This window comes from Pseudopodoces humilis, chromosome 29 (assembly GCF_049639895.1).
Source record: "Pseudopodoces humilis isolate 2021_Gansu_Grassland_sample_001 chromosome 29, ASM4963989v1, whole genome shotgun sequence".
Taxonomy (NCBI): Eukaryota; Metazoa; Chordata; class Aves; order Passeriformes; family Paridae; genus Pseudopodoces; species Pseudopodoces humilis.
In genome coordinates this window covers 156,662-179,658 of record NC_142228.1, presented here as the reverse complement: position 1 = coordinate 179,658, position 22,997 = coordinate 156,662, and the positions used below count along the sequence as shown (strand labels likewise).

The following is a 22,997-nucleotide window of genomic DNA, read 5'->3' as shown; positions in this document are numbered from 1 at the left end:
GTCCCCACCCCTATGCAGTCACTGTGAGACCCAACCCTCACACCATCATTTCCACACCAAGAAGCATCAGAATACTCCTTCACTGACCCCAGTGTGGGAAAAACAGCAGACCAGACACCATTTCCAAGTGTTAACCATTTATAAATAAGTACATTTTTTCATACATACAGTTTTCATTGTACAGATTACAATCTGTATACATTGTGGGGGGGGAATGCATTCTTTTGAACTTTTCACATCTATCTCACAGCTCACATGTACAGACAAGAAAACTCTGCTCAAGCAAATACAGCAAAGGAAAAAATATGTTTTTTCCTTAGAGATGAGAGGCAAAGGCCTCTGCTGTTGGCAGGGGCTGCTCTTCCCACTGCACAATATCACAACTGTGTGGTGTTCAATATATCAGAGAGAACAGAACATGCATTGGATAATATACTGTACAGAGAGGAGTCCTTTACATCAGAATTATAGAAAAGCTAAAGGAAAATTTGAGTGTCTTAAAGATCTTCCCAGCAAGTGTCTCAGAGGACGGCAACCAGGGAGTTGTACAAAGCACAAGGCAGGTGTAGTGGACGTGTTTGTACCCAACTCAGATCCTCTTGGATGTGAAGACAGAAAGGAGATGGAACGCTGAATGCAACACTATGGCAAAGAAAAGGCTGGACAGGGATGAGCCCGGCAGTACTGGCAGAGTCCACGGAGTCTCTGGTTATCGGTGTAGCTTTATGTAGCACACAGTGCTGCTCTCAGTGGCTGGCTGAGCAGTGCCCAGTGAGGCAGACCTGTGGGGACCCAGCTCTAGGTGCACAAGGCTTTCCCACCTACCCATTCCGACCCTGACTTGCCTCCCCACTGCTGTCTCTGGACAGCATCACGCAAAGGGATGAAGTCTTTTGGCAAAGCAGCCCTCTGTTTTCACAAGCACGGATGCGATCCCATCAGATGGGACCCATCTGCTGACTCCCCAGTACCGCGACAGCTAGAGTATGAGCAGGAAGAAGGATACAGCTGGCAGGTTGGGTGTCTGTTGCCTTTCCCTGTGATGGCCATGCTCGCTGTGATCTCTCGGGTCAGTCTGTACCAGTTGTGGTGAGATCCAGCTGTATAGTCAAGAGTTGGACACGAACGCATCTTGCTAAAGAATTGAGCCCTTAGTGGTTTATATTAGAAAAAAGAGTGATTGAATGAAAATCCAGCAATTATTCACACAAAGCTGAAAAGAACGCAGATTCACTTTCAACCGTTGTGCTTTGTGTCCAACACACCACCCAGCAGCCTGCACAGTGCAGCCAGCATGGGGTGAAGGCATTGATTTGCAGAGGTCCCAGCAGGTACAGCAGCTCTTTCCCTAAGCCCTTGGGTAAACACTGATAACCCAGAAGAGTTACCTTGAATTCCCAAGACTACAGCAAAGTACAACCACCAAGGAGCTCGTGGCAGCTCACTTTGACCCCCGCAGGCAAGGAAGGCGGAGGATGAGCAGGCACGCTGGCTTGCTTGGTTCTCTAGATAAGGCAGAGCTGGCACTTCGGTTTTAGCTAGACTTCTCCAGGGTAGCCCTGAATATACTGCAACATTTGTAAAGGAGACTGAATCGCTCCCAGTTTACTACCCACTCTGGTTCCAGACCTCATCCCAGCATGACTCTGGTGTTTGGCATACGCATGCTCACATGTTCACACCAGCCACACGGTTTTCTTCACAGCTAGGTTAAAGAAAAATAACCAGAAAGTTCAGTGCTTGGACTGATATAGCTGGGCACTGGTGCCACAGCGGACAGACAGATGTACAGAAACACATCTCAGGTTGCTGGAGCTGTCACAGTCCTCCCAAACAGTGACACAGAGAAAGCAGCTCAGGCAGTGCATCCTTTGGAGATGGATCTCAAAGGATCTGTCTTTGTAAAACCCTCCTTCCTAAGCACTTTGATGCCCACTCAAGACTATGTCCAAAGCCCTCTGATGCCACTCTCAGCCTGGCTGGGGGGACACTGCAGAGTCCCGCACCATGTTAGTGTCCCCTCCCCTGGGCCACAGCATCCTCCTGGACCTGGGAGAAAAGCAAGAGCCAATGAACCCCCACTGATGGGGCACACACCCACACCTGATGCTGGGAGAGAAGATTCCAGCTCTGCGGCAGCACACCTGGGTCTCGGAGCAGCCACAGGTGAGGAAGAGAGACACCTGGTGGGAAGGTTGGCTAAAGGAAGAGGTCAGCTTCACCATCACTTTTGGCATTGCCTTCCCCATGCACCCCAAGAATGAAAACCGGAGTTTCAATATCAAGAACCTGCTTTGCTCGGTGGACCCAAAATCCTACTTGCTCGAAGATGGGGCTTGCCCGTGGTACCACTGCAGCTGGGAGTGACACCAGCTGGCAGCACTGTCCTGCATCTTAATTACTCAAAAAGTAATTAAATATGTAGCACAGACATACAGGACAGCTCAATGTCTGAAACTGAGTGTGATCCCACAATGTGGCCTGTGATTGTCAGACCTACATCTAAGAGGAGAGGATGAAGGGCCCTCAGGGCGAGATCTGATCTTGTGCTCCCCCCAAGCACAACAAGGCCATGCTAGCACAACACAGGATGACCTCTTTTTCTCCTCATGCAAAGATTAAATCGTGACTTAGAAGACATAAGAGACTGAGCAAGAATAGCTTTTCCAGGAAGAAATGTGCTTCTCACCCACCTGGTGACCACAGCAGCCATCTTGCCTCGACTGTCCATAAGAGAATTGCCGGGAAAGTGCTTTAAAACCACTGCAAATAATTTTGTATTAAAAAATTACTCAATCTGTTGATGCTTATATACAGGAGTCAGTTCTTGTGCTATAAATGTTGTGATTCATTGCTTCGTTTCTTTTCTCTTCTTTTTTTTTTTGAAAAATACACTAAGAGACATGAGCTGTTTTGCTATTTTTCTAATTAAGACACTACTCACGCTTAAATATCCAATATTTATCATAGTAACAAATTCAAACGGTAAAGTGCAGCCATTTACAGAAAGAAGAGATGGAAAACCATTAGTGCAAGAATCTGTGGAAAATGTAACACGTGGAATTGTGAAAAAACCTGCATGCCTCAGTGTTTCAAGCCTTCTTCAGCTTCCATGGTTGTGTTAAAAGCGTGAGCTGTTTTCTTTTTCCCTTAAAACATCTTCAGAAACTGAAAAGTTACACACAGGAGTGCTGTAGGGGATGTTTTGAAGGACAGGACTGGGAGCAGAAGGCAGTGAGTGGCGAAAGCAAAGCACGAGCAGTTCTCCTGTCAATGCTCCTGGACCACCCTGTTGGTGTGGCAGTGGCGAGGATCCACCCGCGGTCGCAGCGTGTCTCACTCGGCCAGACAGAACAGGGACAGGGCTGAACTGGGTTACTTGTTCCTTTCAAAGAAGCAACTAAAGGTAGGAAGCCACTCACTCAGGCAGAAAACTGGAGGATGGGAAGCACTAAGCAAAGTGACTGATGCTGCTCCAGACCCAGGATACGTCTCCCAGCTATGGGCGTGTGGGATGCGGAGGAGAAATCGGTTATTCCTTACAATACAGAGCATGTTATTTCAAAAATGAGAGGAAGAAAGAAAACCATCACACCCCATTTGCAAGGAGAGAAACCGCGCACAGAGCTGAGTGTCCTCACGGGGTACCTGCCCCATCGAAGGGGTCCCAGCCAGCCCCCATTTTACAGAGCCCTGGGAAAAAGCAAAAAGTCAGCACTGGGTTGCATCTCAAGGAAGAAAACACCAACCTCAATCCAAATTTGCTTTGACAAAGACCAGATGGCCCAAGAAAGCCCTAAAATTGCCAAAACTCATAGAGGAACCCTGCCTTCCAAATGCTTTCCATGTGTCTATAAGACACAAGCCTCCCCTGGCCCAAGGTGTGCATGTCCCAGCTTCCTCTGAGCAAATTAGGCAATGAAATAGCAATGAGATGTGCTGAGCCACAGACAGGGGAAAAAAAGCCCCATCAAAGCCAGGGTTTGCTTAAAGAGTTCTGGACCCTGTACTGAGCTGGTGTGAATGGGTGCAGCTGCAGTGATGTGGTGCTGGGATGTGCTCACTCACACCAGCAGAGGTTGGAGCTTGTGATTTGGTTCAAGAAGTCTTGCAATCGATTCGCAGTAGCCCTTTGGAGGTAACGCTCCCCTGCTCAGCACTGAATGGCTCCCAAGAGTTGATATGAGTGAGGTTTGGCATTGGGCAACAGGCACTAGTTTGCTTTAAAACAAGCTACAGCATTATCGCTCTCCCTCCCGTCATCCCACCCTTCACCTTCAGAACAGAAAAGGCAAATTACAAACCCACCAGGAATAAAGGAATCAGTAAAGGAAATTATTCCCCCCACCTCAAAAGAAATTTTCAGCAAATAATTGAAAAATTATTGAAAATTCTATAAAAAGGATTTTGGAACCGGCCCCTGCTTTTCATGTTGTTTTGATGAGACTTGCATTTGATTACAAAACTGGAAATAATAGAAAAAAACCCAACCCAAACTGGGAAATTTCCTGAAATAGATAACATAAATAAATTATAAATAGGTTTCTCTTAACTACAGCTTCTCAAAAAGGAACACATGGTCTCTACCATATACAGATATGGAACACGGTGTCCCTTTCCAGGATTTTGAGAACAAAGGATCTTAGAGAAGCATAGCCCTTGCTACAGCCCCTGCTCCCTGGCAGGACTGAGCAGGGAAGGGATGCTGCAGGGCTGGGACTGCAGAAGAACCCTTCCTCTTTTGGGACCATCATGCCATGTTCTATATCCTCATCCTAAAAAAAATGTAAAAAAACTATTAGGAATTGCAATTTTCCTCTTTGAATACCATTTCTTAAGTCATATTTTTGCTCTTCCTTGCAAGTGATAAATCCCCCCAGATGAAGTCCCCAATACTAACTTGCCCTGTGCAAATGCTGTGGATGAGGTGTAGTCTGCCAGCAGTGTGAAGGAGTTGCTGCAATCCCAGTTCATGCACAAGAGGTTCCTGGCCAATTCCCTTGGCTAATTAAAACAAATAACAAAGGGCCAACCTTAATCCCTCAATGCTTGTAAAATGCCCCAGAGCAAAGAAGTAAGTGTGAGGGTACCTGGTAGATACTTGGAAAGCAGCAAAGTGCCGTCTGATCCCCACCCCTTCTGGCCAATGACAAGTCAAATAAGGAAGGAAAACGCTGTAAACCAGCAGAATCAGGATGGGTATTGTGGGTGCTGTGCATAGCTACTGGTGTTAAATCAAATCACCGAGGGTAATCCTCTCTTTGGGGCAAAGAGCCAAACAACCTGGCTGGCATGGGGACCTGTGAATGCATCCTTGGGAAAGGCTCCTGTGGAATTCCCTAAGAATTCCCATCAGAGTTGAGTAAGAAATCACTGAGACAAAAGAAACCAATTTAAATCCAAGGCAATTGTCTCTTGAAAAAGATCTGGTTACCTCCTGCTGTGTAGGGTTATCTCTGGACCACCCCACATCATGGACTAAGATATCCTGGTTGTAACTTTGCTGGAATTGGGCAAACGATACTGGCTTTGCTGATGTTGGCTTCACAGTCAGCTGGGGAACAAAAGGGCTGGGACACGTGCATGGCTGTCTGACCACCACACAAAGTACTGGAGAAACTTGATCATGTAGCTATCAAAGAGAAATAAAAATAATAATTATAATAATAGTAATTATAAGAGTATGCATGGAAATCAAGCTTGGAAGTGTGTGCTGAAAACATGAGGGTCTCACTCCAACAAGTGTCTTTTACACATTAGACTCCACAAATGGTCTCTTTGGTTTGATTGGGGACGTCTGCCCTTGCCTGGAGTCCCTGGAGAGCTGCCTGTACAGGTTATCCTGGTAGGCCTGCGCCACAGGCAGCGTCCTTGCCACCTTGACATCGGGGTACGAGGAGGCTTGGGTGACTCTCTCCAGGAGGTCTCCCCGGGACCCATTGGCCAGCATCCCATGGGGGCTGTAATAGTCTTCCTCTAGCAAATGGCCATTCTGTGCATTGTTGGTTTTGTTATAAAAGGCAATGTTGCTGATTGAAGAGGGCGGGCTAAAGGATTCTGGCTGGGGCAGATTGCCAGGAGATGTAGGACTAATGACAGTGTCCACTGATGACACAGCCCAGGTCCGGTTCTGTTGATGGAGATGGGGGTACTGCTGAGTCCGAGCAGTTTTATCTATGATTCCCATGAAAGGCGTGGTCCGGGAACGGGCTGGCTCGCTGGGGTAGCCCCCTTGTGTGGGCGAGACTGGAGACAGCTCATCGCACGATCTGTCGTAGGCTGGCTTGAGGGGAATCTCCATTTGCTGAATTGAAGCAGAGGGGCGAAAGTTGGGAGTCAGGTTGGAGGTGGAAGAGATGCTATTGCTGGAAGGGGAGAAGCGGAGGCCAACGCTCTGAGAGTGGAGTAGAGGCCTTGGAGTTGGTGGGTGAGGCTTGATTTCGCTGGGATTGACTGTGATGGGCCTTCTTATGAGATGAGACACATCTGGAGAGCCCAGCTGGTTGGCGGGGAGGGAAGAACGCTCCAGGTCAAGCTTTGAGTGGCACACCGGATAGTAGGAGGCGGACTGGCTTCGCCCAATCTGAGGTGTCTGGTTGTATCTCATCCCCCCTCTGTATGCTGAGGATGGTCTCTGTGGAAGGTCTTCTTTGGCCAGCCCTCCATGCTGACAGATGGCTCCAGCGCTGAGACTTGCCTGTACGTGCTGCACGGGCCTGCTGTCACCCACAATGCCCCCGATGGAGCCCTGGTAGACCAGCCGGCTCTGGCTGACCCCCATGTCCCCTGATGACGACTGGTACTTGCTGGCCATCGAGTGGGCAACCTGGCTGTACGCACCTGTTGGGATGACAGTACTGGAATGGACGGCAGAGCTGGGCTGATTGCTCCTCACGATCTGTGCCTTGGCTGGCTGCAGCCTCAGCCCTGGCTGCGGCACAGCCACGGGGAGCTGGGGCATCTGGAAGGATCTCTGCGTCATCTTGGATAGCGGAGACTTGGGTCTGCTGGGGAGCTGGGTGACCCCACTGGGTTCCTGCTGGTAGCGGACTGGGGAGCCGGACTGGGACCGATAAACGCTCATGCTCTCTGCGGGGGGACTGGCGCGGTACTGCGGGCCTCTGCGAAGGGGAGATGGTGGCGGGCTCTGATACTCCTTCCCTTGGCTTCCGACAGGAGGGGGGCTGAAGCGGTAAGTGGAGCCCTGGTGAGCTGGGGATGTGTGTGGAGGACTGGGTCTGTAATGTGAGTTTTGGTGTGTTGGAGACAGAGCAGGAGATGTGGACTGGTACCCCTGCCTGGTTGGTGAACCCACAGAGCTGTTGGACCTGAAATCAAAGACTTGATGAGAGCTGAGAGGTGAGCCAGAAATATAGGCTGAATCCCTGTGAGCTGGAGATGGGGGTGGGCTCTGGATGATGGGCAGCCCTTGGTTTGGCCTGGAATCTGTCTGCAAGCCAATGGAAACATTTTCTACATCCTGCTCAAGGTATTCCTCCTCAAAGATATCTTGCACAGTATACAGCTCTTCATGCTGGGCTTCAGGTTCTGGCTCCACTGGGAGTGGCGATGGTGGCTGCTGCTGCTGCTGCTGCTGCTGCTGCTGCTGCTGCTGCTGCTGCTGCTGCTGCTGCTGCTGCTGCTGCTGCTGCACCTGCCTGCACTCCTCCTCCACCCGCATCAGCAGCCGCTGGATCTCACGGTTGTTAGGACACAGTTTGATGGCCTCATTCAGGTCCTCCAGGGCTGCTGAAAACTGCCTGCTTGACAAAGGAACAGAAATGAGACCTGAAAGTACTCTGGATATGGATGGAGCTGTTTTCAGAGATTCCAGGGCAATAAAGTGGCTTGTGCATGTTACTGAGGGAGAGATTTGTGATTGCTACTGCTTGCTGCACTTCTCACACGCTGCCTTATGGGCCTCCCTTGGATTTATGTTATCCAAACAGAGGGAAAATTCTGGAGACAAAGGGAACAGAGTCCTGAGATGGCACAACCCACAATAGCAAACATGCCTGCCTCTGCAGCTTACGTTAGGGGCTAATTAATTACTCCCTCCAGCATCACCATGAGCTTTACCTCTGTTTTAGTGAAGGGGACACCAACACATTGATCACTGCAAGCCCAGCTCACCTCTGCTGTAAACAAGCTCTGACAGAGCTACAGCCACTTACACCACTGAAAATTTAACTTCTGCCTGATGCCAAGACCACACAGCATCAGGCCTGGCTTCAGAGCTCAGGGGCTCCCACAGGTCAGTGCTCTGGGCAAGGCTTGTCTCTCCAGTTGTGCAGTGGATTTGGCTAACTTCTTTGGAATGAAGCAATCAAGCAATGTGCCAGAGGCTGTGAGCCCAGGGAAGCCTTTGTGAGGGAAAGGCCAGTCTAGGAGGTGTAACAGGGAGGTGGGGCTTTGGGAAGGGAGTTTTCATTAATTCAACTGTTCACTCTGGAGCAAAACGATGTGTTTGAACATGACTGTGATCTGGGAAAACCCACCCAGATGGGGGAAAAAGTCCCCATCTGTGATTCTCCCCCCAGCACCTCCCAACACTGGCTTAATCTTTTGTACAAGCCATCAAAGATCAGGTGGAATAAGGAAAGGCCTCCTTCTCTACCAGTGTGACTTCAGGGTGTTGCTGGGCATAGACTGGGACAGGGAGAAGCAAAGCCCAAGTGGTGACAGTTTCTGTTGGAGAGACCCGAGGAGAAAAGGACACTGGTATGTGGGTGACTGATATCATCTGGAGAGGAACATAGGTCTTAAGGTTCCTCTTAATGTTTTGGGAACAATGGAGAGGAGACCATTAAAGGGAAGGCATGAGGTATGTCTACAGCTCGGCTCCTCCTCTGTGGAACAGAAAGTTATGGCTTCACCTTCCACATCAGGACCTGCTGGACCTGCACCAGCTGGGCCAGGGGCCCAGCTCCACCTTTCCTCCAGCATGGAATGTCACACAGTGGTGGTATCTGCTGAGCTGGGATGTTTGCACAGAGGGGCTCACATACCTGCACTGCAACGTGAGATATTCTGGCTGCGAATTAAAGAGATGCAGTGGCAGGGTGCCCACTCCTTGTGAAGAAGAATTCCCAAGGAGCCCTGATGCTCATTAGGAATGGCAAATGGATCTAATCTCACATCTCTTAGCCTTCAGGGAGGTAGGTGAACAGGTAGCTCTCCAGGAGCTGGTTGTAGTGCCCTGGGCACAAGTTCTGGCTGGAGGCTCCTTGGACAGTGCCTGCCTGCAGCCACTGCTCAGCTGGTAAGCAGCATCTGCTGGGCAGATGCAGGATAGAGATGCACAGATTTTAAGGCTAGAGGAGACCACTGTGATGAATGTGACTTCCCTCTTACACAACAAAGGCCAGAGTCATATTCTGCTTTGAGTCCAAGTTGTGGTCAAACTAAGTGTACTTTGAAAAAGAACACCCCACTTTGGTGCACAGTGTTATAAGAAGTCCAGGCAAAGTTCCACTGAGACAAACCTCTCAAAACATTTGGACTCAGAAATCACCAAATGAGGGAGGGCATTACTTTGGAGTTCAGGAAGTTTGTGATCTCATTAATGAATGTTCCTTGTCCATTTCCTCCCGCGGGGGCACTGCCTGGCTTTGCAGAGTGGGTGCCCACACTTGATGTGACAAGCTTGCAGAGCCTGGCCCCTCACACCGTTCTTTCTGTCCCTCCTCACCTGCTGCTGCGTTTGGCCCTTGCTCTTGCATAGTAAGCTTCGTAAGATTTCGGTTTCAGCTCCAGTGCTTTAGTGGCAAATTCTTCTGCCATTCCAAAATCCTGTCATTTGAATAGGTGTGCAGGTAAGTAACGGAATAAATTTATAAATAAAAATACATACAGCATGGGAATAAAAACAACTTAGTATGGATTTTTTTTTTGTATTTCATGTAAAACTTAATGGTATTGGAGTATTTCACATGGATTCAATGTCATTTACAGACAGGGAGCTATGATGGCATTTCCAAAGACTCGGGCGTGGTTAACGCAAGTTGCTGTCATCACCCACAGAGGCCAGCAAATCTCATTGTGTCCCCAACACGTGCATGTAAATCTCTCTCTAACAACCTACAGTCTTGAGGAAAAATATGGACTTGCAGAGGCTGGAACGTTATCTCATGAACAATTTTTTTCCATAGTTGAAAGCAATAGGAAACCTTTCCCATGCCCTTCTGCTTCCCTGAACACACTGACATTCTTCAAGGGGCTGAAGAAAATTGCCTGTGAAGGACAGAGCTTCATTAGCTGCCAACAGGACCTGCCTGGCAAAGGTCTCCTGTCAATACCACTGCTCCTCACTTGTTCATGACAGCTCACCTGGGGGGATAGTTTGAGAGCAGGGAGAGGGTGACAGTGTGGGATGGGACTGCTCTGGGTACTTTCCAGGGGCAGTGCCATGAGAGCAGATTATCAGCTCTCCACCCTCCCTTGTCTTATCCTGAATGCTTTGTGTCCCACTAAGCTCAGCTGAAGCTCAGCACTTGTGAAGGAGAACTCCTCCTAGTGGAGAGGATTCCATTTTGCAACCAAACACTGCTTTGGATTGCTGCACTGGGCTATGACCTGAGCAGCTCTGGGAGAAAGGAGTGAATAGTGCTGCTCCTGATTTGTTCAAAAACTTGTGAAGCCAACCCTTGCTTTGGGCATGCCCTGCCTGGGGAAGCTTAAACTTCTATTTGTACCTGCAGTAGCAGTTACTGAGGAGTTACTGTCCAACAAACTGAATTGGGAATGCAGTCATGAGACAGGTACCTATACGGTCTCATCTATAGGTGCAAAACCTGCAAGAGCAAATACAACCTTCTGAAATTTTCTATCACAAAACCTGGCATTCCCCGGTCAATGATAAACCAAAAATCTTGTCCTCAAAGCACAGTACAAGGGATGGAGCTGATTAGCTGTGAAGTGTCTGATTTAAAGAGAAGGTTCACACTTTTTCTCCAAACTGTGTTTGTTCACCAGCATTAAGATATTATTCCCCTGGTTTTCAATCTTTCTTCCTCATAGAAAAAGAAGTGAAAGCGTCCCAAAAGCTCCTTCCCCTCCAAAAGTGTAACTTTTGCTGACTCACGACCTCAGCGATGTCATTTTTTGAGTTTATGCAGACTTCAACTTTCGGAAGTGAAAGCCCCTGCACTCCAAACCAGGGAAGGCTGGCAGAACAGGCATCTATCTGCACGAGCTGGTTGCTGGATGCTGCCAGATTGTAGTGGGGAGAGTGACAGGGATCTGGAAGTTCTGGGACGAGAGGGAGTCTTGTGGAGGTGTTTCTGGATGAGTCACTGCCCTGGGAAGTGCTAACCTAACCCCCTAAGCATATGCTCCTTCATTTGAAATTAATTAGTATTCAGAGAAGCACATCTCCTGGCTCCTCCTCACTGTTGCCCCAGAAATCTGGAAAATGCCTCCACCCCCATGCGATGATGTGAACATCATCATCAAAAGGGAGTAATAAAAAATTCAAAGAGCTATAAACATAGCAATGAATTTTTAATCATCTGAAAGGCATACTAAATCACTACTGCTTTGGAATTATAAAATATCAGTGCTCTGTGAAGGACAACCAGGTTACAGAGAGATCTGAGAGGCTAAAGCACGATTGGGGTGGACATGCCTCTGCAGAGGCACCAAGCTGTGGCATTGTGCTTAAGGCCATGAAAAGAGGGGACACTTACATTCATTTTCCGTCGACACCGGGAGAGGTTGAGAAGCAGTGACACCTTCAGCTCACGGAAGGTTTTCAGGTCTTCTCCAAACCCTTCTCTGGGGAATTTTTTCAGAGCATACTGGTAGCGCTGGGCAGCCTCTTTCACTTTACCTTTCTGTTAAAAGGAAAACACGTCAAAACTCATCCTTGGGTTGGGTTTACTTCCCGGCAGAGAATTCACTCATCAGCCCCACCAATGTTTTAAGTGTCTAAGGAAACGAAACCTCACTACTTAGCTCTTTTCTAGAAAGAAAGGGCAGAACATTTGATCAAGGGAACATCTGAGCTGGAAAGGCAGATGCCTTGCACAAGTTGAGATCTCCCACTTCATACAGAGCTGTCACATTACAGCAGGAAACATGGAGAAATGGTGTTAACTCGATACAACTCCATCTGGCTCTTGGCTCGATGGTCTTTTGAGCTGGGTGATCAGTTACCCATTCCTGGAAAACACCCTCCACCCAAAGCTTAATAGACATCCAGGAGGGTAAGGAACACAAATTGTGGGACTTTGGGTGGAGCTCTGGGGCTCAGAGGGCAATAGCAAAGATTAATGTTACGGCACTGCCCTGGCTCTGAACTTGGACAAACAGGATGAGATTCACCTCCCTGGACGTCAGATGTTTAAAACTCTACATCTGAGTCTTTTAACTGGGTTCCGTTTATAATTATTGGCATACAGCAGTCACATTCAAAGGTGTCTCATCTCTGCTATTTTTGGCAACTAATTTTGGGATGGGACGATGTGTAACCTGAAGGGGGGCAGCTGAGAGGCAGGGTGAGAGAACGAGGGCAGGATGGGATCTAGGACACACACAGTTCCTCATGACCCAGACATAAAAATTTTGCAGCTACAAATAGTGAGTTTTAAAAACTTGTAGACTCAGGTTTCTCAGCTGTATCGTGTTTCTCTGGCAGGTAACTCCTATTACAATGCCAGCTTTGTGTATTTTTTGCTTCACCCTTAGAGCCTCACAGTGAATCATTGTTGTACTTCACATTTTGTAAGTGTGTGTAAATCCCCAGGTTTTAAAGATTGGCTTAAAACAAACAGAAAGAAAAAAAAAGACTCCCTAACTGTAACAGTGGAATGTCTCCCATGGGCTAAAGGACATGACAAAGCCAGCTGTGTCCTCACAATCTCTTTTCACTGCAAGAAGTTTATTCCAGGAGTCTTTCTGGGATATTCTATCCTGTTGCCGCGTTCCCCCAACAGTGAGCCCACTAGGTAATGACAAGGCTGCCAGACCTGATGCAGTGGCAGAAGCACTCCCAGCAAACACTTAGGTCCTGCTGTTTTCAATGAGGAATGGAGTGCTGGCTCAAATCCAGAGTAATCTGACTTTGTTTCATCTTTGCTGCAGGTTTGGGGAATCAATCCCCTCTTCTCCAACCCCACTAACCAAAACCAAATGGTTTAGAACACAAGGAACTCTGTGAGCAGGAGCTTTTACATGCCATGGGTTAAGGCACCAGCATTAGAATCACAGAACCATTCAGGCTGGGGAGGACCAAGCACTGACCGAACACAGCCAAAACTTCACACCAAGTGATGCTGCAAGCTGCATCTGTTCCATGTTCCAAACCCACCCATCTCACCTTATAGAACATGTCTCCCTCCTCCATCAGCTTGCTCAACAGGATGATCATGATGTCTGGTTTGGAGGTTGCCATTGCCCAAGTTGCTGGACCTGTAGTGTACAGGATGCATGATGGGTAAAGAACTCATACAATGTAAGGGTGGTAGGAAGCTGGGCGGAAAAAAATACCCTGGGGTGGGAATTTCTGCTGGAGAGAACAACTTGGCATGGTCAAAGGGCAGAGTGCTCCAAAGGACTGAGCTGACAATTCCTCTGACACTTAAATTAGCATAATCCCCATTGTAATGGTTTTCCTTTGCAGTCATTAAGGATAATCCCAATGGTCTGGGAAAGGATGGAGCCGTTTCCACAAGAGGGCAGTGCTGAATGTGGAACAGGCTGGCATGGGGGAAACAAATTGTAGTTAAAGGAAAAATCAGAGTAGTTACATAAAAGCATTTCTAAATTCAAATCTATGGAAGTCTACTAGGGAATCTTCAGTTTCACTGTTGATAGGTGGTTTGTGGTTAAGTGGATTGTGATTTCCAGCTTCACAAGATGTGAAAGACTAGAGTAGAAAATCCCTTAAGGCAGAAAAAATTACAAAGGAAAGGTCGTATATAAGTGCTACTGGTGCCAAAGGTGTCATTGGGCTGGGGACACTGGCTCTGCACAGGGGCCACCCTGCAGACCCAGCTCGTGTCTACTGGGAGGGAAGGGGTGGCAAAAATTTGAGGACAGCTTATTAGTGTGGGTGAAGAATAAGTCAAACAATATTCTATAAGTAGATTCAGTACGTTTTGGGGGAAGGAGGTTAGTTTTTGAGTTCAAGTTATTCTCTGCAACAGTCATTAAAAAAATTATTTGAAGGTGAAGTAAATTAAAAGATTAGAGGTGTTGGGAATGCATGCAGGCTAAATCAAACAGGAGAAAGCAAGGCTGACAAAGCTATCAGATCGAAGCTGATGCTGACAGCAATGAGATATACCTCGTGGGCGACTCGGTAACGTCTGACAACCTTCAAAGAAAGGAGAAAACAAGAAGTTGTAGGAGAGAGGGGGAAAAAAATGGATGAAGGTGAAAAAAAAAAAAAAAAAAAAAGAAAGGAAAAAAGCAGCCGTGAGAGGCAGGCAGCGAGGAAGCCAATGCACCAGCAAAATCCCCTTTCACAGGAAAACATAACGTGAGCAGCTGTGTGGTGCAGTGCAGGTACACTGAGGTCTGGAAGCATACACAGAGCAAGTGAACGCAGCAGCTCACAGCGAGGCATGGACAGAGTACACTTGGCAACTCAGACTATTAAAGATAGAAAAAGCATTACCAGAGGAAAGACCTTGCCAAAGAAACAATTGTTTATTGATTAACTTTAGCTAAGTAATATGACAGGAAAAAAAAATAAACACCCCATTTTACTAAAGAGGACCAAGTAGTCCTGACTTGCCATCTGCTTCAGAGTGTGAAGCAGTGGCTGGGGCTGAGGCTGCCTCTGGGTTATACTTGTATTTTTCAGGATGCCAGCCCCACTGCTTGAGTTCTGCCTGAGCACAGAACCAATGGCAGTGTCCCCCTGCTCCTACCTATCTTTGCTCCTTTCTTCAGGAGGGTGACGACAACTGAGGTGTTGCGGCAGCCCACTGCTCTGTCGAGGGGCCGCATCCCACTGTAGTCAACGTGCTCGATCATGGCCCCATGGTCCACCAGGAACTGAACCTGCAATGAGAATGCAAATAGTCAGTTCTGTTCCTGGGTGAGACCCCATACACTGTTGGGAATGTAGGATCAGCAGAAGCTTGTTCTTCTCCACTGTCTGGGCTAAAAGCACCTCCATGGGGTCTGAGGGTATACTGTGGGTAGCAGGTCAAGGGAAGGGATTCTGTCTCTCTACTCCATTCTGGTCTTTGGTGGGACTGGAGGGCTGTGTCCAGCTCTGGGGTCCCAAGCACAGGAAGGACATCAACCTGTTGGAGCAAGTCCAAAGAAGGTCATGGAGATGCTCCAAAGGCTAGAGCGCCTCTGTTAAGGAGGCTGGGAGAATTGGGATTATTCAGTCTGCCTAAAGGGGCCCTAAGGTTGGAGGGACTTTAGACAAGGGCCTGGAATGACAGAACAAGGGGGAATGGCTTTAAATTGAAAAAAAGTAGGTTTTGACTGGATATTAGGAAGAAATCCTTCCTGCAATGGCAGTGAGGCCCTGACACAGGGTGCCCAGAGAAGTTGTGGCTGCCCCATTCCTTGAAGTGTTCAAGGCCAGGTTGGAAAGTGCTTGGAGCAATCTGGGATACTGGAAAGTGTCCCTGCCCATGTCACAGGGTGGAATGAGTCAGTCCTTAAGTTCCCTTCCAACTCAAACTCTTCTGGGATTTCCTGATCATCTTCTGTGGAAGCACCTTGCCATATGGAGGGCCAGGACTCCATGTGTTTATTGCTACATCAAGCAGAACTATATGATTTTATGGCTTTTACACCAACTACCCATTTTCTCTGGATGTACCACAGGCCACTCACCACCTCAGCATCGCCGTAGAACGCTGCCAGGTCCAGTGGCGTGCGTCCATTCTTGTCTGCATGGTCCGTGGCAGCTCCGTTCTCCACCAGGGAACGCACCACGGGCAGGTGGCCCTTCAGGCAGGCCCAGCTCAGGGCTGTCAAGCCCTCTTTGTCCATCAGAGAAATGGAGGCACCTGAAAGAACAAGCAGCAGTTCACTTCAGAGCTCTCCCTTGTTTAACACTGTTTACCACAAACCCTCTGCTCAGCAATGACAGCTTGTTTTCAGAGAACTCTGTACATAATTATTAATTCCTTTATTAACATTTCTCCCACCACAGATCCCATCTCTGTGGTAACTTCAAATACACTGATGGGAACTGTGAAAACAAATGAGTTGATTCACACCAAGCTACAAACTTTTTCTCGCATACCTCTGAGGGCTTTCCTGGTAAACATCTGAGCAGCATGGTGGATTTGACTTCCCTCATCTGAGATATCATCTTTTTAACTACTTTTTTTTTTACTTAATCCAACAAGATTCCAGCCTGTGTGAGTCAGAGATGAAGACCATTTTGCTGTTTTGGCAGGTCACCATGGGGAATTAAGTCAATTCAGCTCAGTTCTCCTAAAAAAGCATGCATTTTCCCTTCTTCACTTCCCTCCCCTTTACCCAAAAGTACACAATTTCCAGCAGTACCTCTCCCTGAACATTACCCAGTATAAATACAACATTGTGGGATACACTACTGCCAACCGTAAGCCAAGGAGAGGGGGACTTGACGTTTTCTTGGACGAGGAAATGGCGCTGCCATACCAACGGGTCAGCACTGCTCCACACGGCATACGGATATGGATATGAGAGCTGAACAGCAGCTTTAAGTGAACACTCCTCTTCATGGCATGAAGAAAACTCCTGTTGCCATGGCAGAGCGATGGCTCTGGCTCTGGAGTGTGCAGAGATGATCTGTATCAGTACTGCTCCTCCGAGGAGCTGCAGCTACCTGCGGGATGCTCCTTCCAGCAGCTGGGATGAATTGATGCTGCAGTGCTCTTCTCCTGGAGGCAAACTCTAAGCCTCCCAGCATGAGATTCCCTGCCTCCAGAATGTCCACCAAACGTGGGAGTGACATGAATTTCCTAAACGTTCCCGTTCATCCCAGCTGACACATCCCTGGTCTGCACAGGTTGCTTAGCTGAGAGCAGACTAAGTTCTCCCTGCTGGCACAACCTATTTGTGAGGGAGTACAGCACAGAAATGTTTGTTCCAGGTGTGTTCAGAAACCTCCAGTCAGAGCTCTCAACACGGTGTGGAATGTCAGTGGGGGAGGAGGCAAACAGCATCTCAGGCAATCAGGAATGCCAAGGTGGGACACGGGCTGCAAGATACAGGCTCAGGGATGACAATGTAGAATCACAGACTCATCTAGGTTGGAAAAGACCTGTAATATCATTGAATCCAACTGCTCCCTCAGCACTGCCAAGCCCTCCACTAACCGTGCCTCCAAGCGCCACGTCTTTAAATCCTTTAAATCCCTCCAGGGATGGGGACTCCACAACTGCCCTCAGCAGCCTCTGTCAGGGCTGAACAACCCTTTCAGTGAAATAATTATCTCTCCCCTAAAGCTCCCCTAGAGCAACTTGAGACTCTTTCCTCTAGTCCCTTGTTCTTTGGGAGCAGAGTCTGACCTCCATCTGGCTGCCCCCTCCTGTCAGGGATTTGTGCAGAGCCAGAATGTCCCCGCTAAGCCTCCTTTTCTCCAGGCTGAGCCCCCTTCCCAGCTCCCTCAGCCACTTACTGTGCTCCAGACCCTTCCCCACCTCTGTTCTCTTCTTTGGACACACTCCAGCACCTCAACACCCTGTCAGTCTTTTCTCACACTGCCCACACTGCACCCAGAAACCTTCACATTCTGAAGCTGTGGGAAAGCCCCTCTAGATGATCCTGAGCTGACCCAAGCCCAAATTTTGCTCAGGATGAAGCCTCATTTCATTCCTGCTTACTCGAACCAGCTACTTTCTTGCATTCAAAGCATCAACATCTTCTCTTGTGTTTTCCCTCTTAACTCTTCTGGAGCAGGTGAGAAAGCTCCTGCAATAAGAGGGAAGCCTGGAAAGCCATGTCACTCTTCAAACTTCCCACTCATTTCCCATCCAGTGGAAGAGATGCTTCATACCACAGGGTGACATGGACAGACTCCAGCAGCAGTGCCAGCTGAAGGTCTAAGCAAGCAAACAACAGTAATGCCAAGAGGCTGGCTTGAAGGCAGGCTGGGCATAACTTCCGTGGAAACACTCAGTTCCAGAGGCAGCTCTGGCTCCCAATACAGCCTCTGCTTGACTCCAAAGGCATCCTTCATCCTTCAGGCCTCTCTGACCTATTTAGCACTGAGGCAGTCAGACAGGAAAACAAACAAAAGGTTTTGAGGGCAAGTGGCTTAAGGTGATCTCATGGGACTGATCTATCCTCCAGCAGGGAGGATTTAATCTGGGTAAGCCCAGTTTGCTTCTGGGAAGGGCTGGGCTGCACCCTGCCTAAAAAAAAATTGACTTCAAGAGTTTCTTACGGAATGGCTTGGGTTGAAATGGACTTTAAACACCATCCAGTCCCACCTCCTGCCATGGGAAGGAACACCTTCCACTACACCAGGGTGCTCCAAGCCCTGTCCAACCTGGCCTTGGACATTGCCAGGGATGAGACAGTCACAGCTTCTCTGGGCAGTCTGTGCCAGGGCCTCACCACTCTAATCATAAAAAAATTCTTGTTCCATCTAGTCTGGTGATTTAATTATCCAGAAGGCACTATGAGCCAGCTCAAGTCAAAAAGAAAAGATTGACATTTGGAGCATCAAAAAGCTGCAGGGAGTGGCCAGGATGTGGGATGTGTTCTGAACAGAGGATGCACCCAAAGCTGCAGTGCCCAGGCAGGGTGACCCCCCCAAGGCATGATGCTCAGGTAGAAAAACATCAAGGGATTGATTCTTACAGGAAAATGAGATTCAGAATCAAACTCCTGCCAAATGGAATGAGCATGAGGAATTATTTTGCTTTGTGTCACGCAGATCTGTGAAAATACCAGCTTTGGCAGAGCTATTACCAGGAAGTTTAATTCTCTGCTCACACACCCATTGTTTCTGGGTGTTAAGCCACAGGTAACTCCAAAATTCTGAGTTCAAATAGATTGCTGACTGCAACTTTGCTAATAAAATGTGTTTACAAACAGTGACTGTGTTAATCAAGTACAGTCAAATGAGATTTGCTTTGCAACACATTAACTAATGCTTATGGCTTGTGATTCACACACTTTGGTTTTAATCAAACATTGAACAGGACTGCCAATTCCATTTTAATTAAATGCACCATATATCACTGTAGTCTGCTCAGGCTTCAGTTAACTTTTTAGGACCATGTGTTACAGTGTATGCAGTGGAGTTTATTAAGCTATTTAGAGAATGGACCTTTTAAGGTAAAAATTTTCTTATTTTTGACTTTTTTTGCTCTCAGTATCCAAAGAGCCAGAGAAACATTAGGTGCATTTGCTGGTGATCTCACTGCCCAGATCAGCTTATCTGGTATTTTCAGCCTCCTCTGAACGAGTTAGTCTCAAGCAGCATGTACAGCTCACAGGTCTGGGAAAAAAACCCAAACCCTTATTTTAAGCTTTTTAACACAGATTTATTAGTCAAGCTGCAAAAGGGGCCACGTTTCATCTCAAAGATGGAGAGTGCTAATTTGAGATTTAAAAATTACAGAAGACCAGAAAAGAATTAATTTAATCAATTCCTAAGAAGCTCAAACTGATCTTTGTCACATCCCTGTGCAGGTTACAGCACTGAGCAGCAAGGATCCCACTGGCTGTGGCTCAGGACAGACAGATGGGCAATGAGAAACTTGTTCTTGTCAATTTAAATTGAAAAAATGTTCTTAACAGCTATTATGTAAAATATTCAAGTGTCGCACTTTTTGGCTAAAAGGTCAGACACAGGCAGTTACAAGATGAAGAAAATATCCCTTCCCAAAGAGGGATCTTTCCTGGGATAAAAATATCAAATAAAAACACAACAATTAAATGCTTTTTCTAAAAAAAAAAAAAAATAAACAACCAACCAAACCAACATTGGCTATTTGTCCAAAATAAAAGGCAAAGAAGTCTCTAAGGAACTGCAGCAATAAGAACTGATGGTGTTCTCACCAGCAGCAAATTGTTCTAACTCATCTCAATCAGGTACAGCAGGAATGAGCAAAACTGGCCCATGTTCCTGCTGGCTGAGCAACTGTCACTGAAGGAGAGTCATCACTGAAATGACTGAGCACAGAGGAGGCTGTGGGTGCAGAGGAGGCTTCAAAAGAATTCTGATTTATTTTCAGCAAGTTTACCAAATCCTTGCCTGTTCTGGGGCCTTACCATCCTGCTGGTGCTGGTGTCAAAAATGTGGGCAACAATAAGAGAGCTAAAAATGGAAGCACCACCACGTGTCCCCAGTCTTGCCTTGCTGCCCTTCTGCAGCGGTGCCAACAGTTCAGCCACATCCTGTGTTCATTTCTGTCTAAGGGGAAAATTTTTCAGTGTGGTTCAAGGGCACATTCTTAACCCACTGCTCAAAGGACCTGTGGTTATTTGCTAACTCAGATGGGTGGTTTTGAGTCTAAGAGCACCAAGCAGACAACAAAACAGACAGCCAAGATTAAGGCTATGACTATTCCAGCCTTGCTGTCCAATGAGCTGGACATGGTGCTCTCCCAGCTGTGGGATTACAATCCACACCCTGATATCACAAACTCCAGCTGAGCCGGAGCTGGTGTGGTGGGATGTACCACAGCTGGTCCCCAACACGAGCTCTAACCTTGTGCAAGCAGAAACTCCACTGTGCCCAGGTGTCCCTCAGACGCGGCCATCATCAGCGGTGTGCGGCCCTGCTTGTCTGCCATGTTCACATCAGCCCCGTGCGTGAGCAGGAGATCCACGATCTGCAACACACAATGCCAGGACTCAGATTACACGAGCAGACACAGCTAAGAAGATGCCAGAGCCAAGGAAGAGCAGAGCAGACCCCACATTCTAAAAACTCCCACCCCTCCAGGCAAAGTGCTCTCTGGGATTGCTGAATGTATTATTAAGGATTATGAAAAGGAAGGGACATATATATATATATATAAAAATAAGGACAGGAAAAATGTTCTTTTTAGTCATGAGAATCCCATTTGCTTCTCAAACAGTGAGATAACCAGAGAAGCTGTGGCTGCCCCATCCCTGGAACTGTTCAAGGCCACGCTGGATGGGAGAAATCTGGGATAGTGGAAGGTATCCCTGTCCATGGCAGGGGGATGGAATTTGATGGTCTCTTAAGATGTCTTCCAACCCAAACCATTCCCTATGATAACAAGGGACTTAAGCAAAGCTGTCTGTAGCCAGCCAGAACTTGGGGTGATAGAAGCATCAGTAACACTTCTTTTTGCTCTGGCCATTCCCCAAAAGAGCTGGGGCTTGTTTTCTCCACGCCTATTCCAGCAAGACAGAAGGGATGGCCTGACCCACCATCTCCAGCCACCCCAGGGTGTGAGGACCCCACTGACCTGCCAGTGGCCCTGTCTGACGGCGCTGAAGAGCGGGACAACTCCGCGGCGGTTGGGCTGTGCCACTGCGGCTCCCTGCTCCAGGAGCAGCCTGCACACCTCCAGCTTCCCGCGCCCCGCCGCCGCCGTCAGAGCTACACGAGAGAGGAAAGCAGTCAGGGGAAGAGCCACATGCTCAGTGGAGTGTTCTCCTATCCGGAAACGGGTCTTTCTGCTGGATACCAAAGTGATGGGGCCTGAAATGCCAAACCTGTCTCATGGCAGGCAAAATGAACAAAGAAAATGGGCTGGATTGGTACACTTTCAACTCTTGTCATTTTAGTTCCCTCAGAGGTCAACTCTTCCATGAAAAGTTTACATAATGTCATGGAATAAGGCTGTTTGAGACAATCAGATGGTTTTCTGCAAGTCACACTGAAATGGGATGAGAACCCCAATAAGTATAAAATAATCTAAAGGCATTTGTGACTGAGGTTCAAGGGGTGTCTGAGGTTCAAATGTGACTGAAGTTCAGGTTTAGCTACAAAGAAATGCGATCATGAATCTGTTACTCTTTTCCCCACTGCCAAAGGCTGTGAGGCCAAATGTATCTGAGTAGGGGGACAACATCCAGAGAAAATACAGGTCTTCAGGTACTTGACAAGACCTTCTGCAACCTGTCATTGCCTCAGCCCACCATGACTACAAGGGAGCAAGTGCGGGATCAAGCAGGAGGTACTGACAGACCCTGCCAGCCACTGATGTCAGTCACATTTGAGGCTTTCTTTTGTCCAAACAAGCACAGAGCAGTGAGATCCAGATAAATGACTTCCATTTTCCATATCCCACTTTAGTCTGTAGATCTTTGAAACCAGGGAAGCAACTGGAAAGCTAAATAGGATGGATTTGTTCACCTGTTTTCCAAGAAAAACAATATTTCTGGGCTTTGTTTCTGGCCAGGGCTGATCCTACCAGCCAGGGTCTTCGTGCAAACCCAAAAATATCTCTCATTTTCATATGCTCATGATATTACAGGTGGGTAGAAGCAACATCTGAGAGTTGCTTCTCTGACAAAATGCGCTCTGTTAACTCAGAGGTGTGGTTGAGTTAGAGAACACATATTCAATCTGAAAATAGTTCCAAGTTCAGGACCTGCCGGTGACTTATTTCAGCATTAATTTTAGACTTTCTGGTTCCTCCCTCTCCCTAACTTTCTGTGCACTTCAACACAGCTCCACTGGCTCCACGCTCTGCTGCTTCTGGTAGGAGTTGGAGCAGAAGGTGGGAGTCTATTTCTGACTGATGTCGCTTGTTTTTTCTTTGCAGTACATTTCTGTGGGTTGGCTGATTACAAGGTGTTGATGGGTTTCCAACTGCAACACTGTTAATGCTGGGGGATTTAATTAATTCTCAATTCTCTTCCATATTATGGCTGAATTTTCTTCTCTTGGGGTTGAGAGACAACAAGAGTTAAAAGAAAAATCACTTTGCTGCCACAAGCAGAACATTCTACAAAATCTATAATCAGATCCATGTGGGTTTTAAATGTAAGCTACAAATATAGAAGGAGGCAGAAGGATGGGCATGCAGGACTGCTGGGTTCTACTTCTAAACCTGCCTCCACTTGCAATGCTGCAGGTTAATTTGAGGTATTTTACA

At 47.6% G+C, this 22,997-nt stretch overlaps 1 protein-coding gene across 11 annotated transcripts in view; it reads right to left on the bottom strand.

The window, feature by feature from the left end:
* Positions 1-120: 120 nt before the first annotated feature.
* TANC2 (tetratricopeptide repeat, ankyrin repeat and coiled-coil containing 2) overlaps positions 121-22,997 on the bottom strand; it is a 164,137-nt gene continuing 141,260 nt past the window's right edge. For 9 of the 11 annotated variants that reach the window (XM_088067949.1, XM_014261032.2, XM_014261036.2 and 6 more), the window contains 9 exons: positions 21,360-21,493; positions 20,630-20,753; positions 15,805-15,980; positions 14,877-15,009; positions 14,288-14,317; positions 13,319-13,410; positions 11,688-11,834; positions 9,692-9,792; positions 121-7,760 (listed from right to left, as the gene is read on the bottom strand). In XM_088067949.1, the coding sequence (XP_087924075.1) occupies positions 5,750-7,760; positions 9,692-9,792; positions 11,688-11,834; positions 13,319-13,410; positions 14,288-14,317; positions 14,877-15,009; positions 15,805-15,980; positions 20,630-20,753; positions 21,360-21,493 (2,948 nt within the window). In that variant the 3' untranslated portion in view covers positions 121-5,749. The remainder of the gene's footprint in view (positions 7,761-9,691; positions 9,793-11,687; positions 11,835-13,318; positions 13,411-14,287; positions 14,318-14,876; positions 15,010-15,804; positions 15,981-20,629; positions 20,754-21,359; positions 21,494-22,997) is intronic. The other 2 variants (XM_014261034.2, XM_088067955.1) reach the window with 1 other exon arrangement.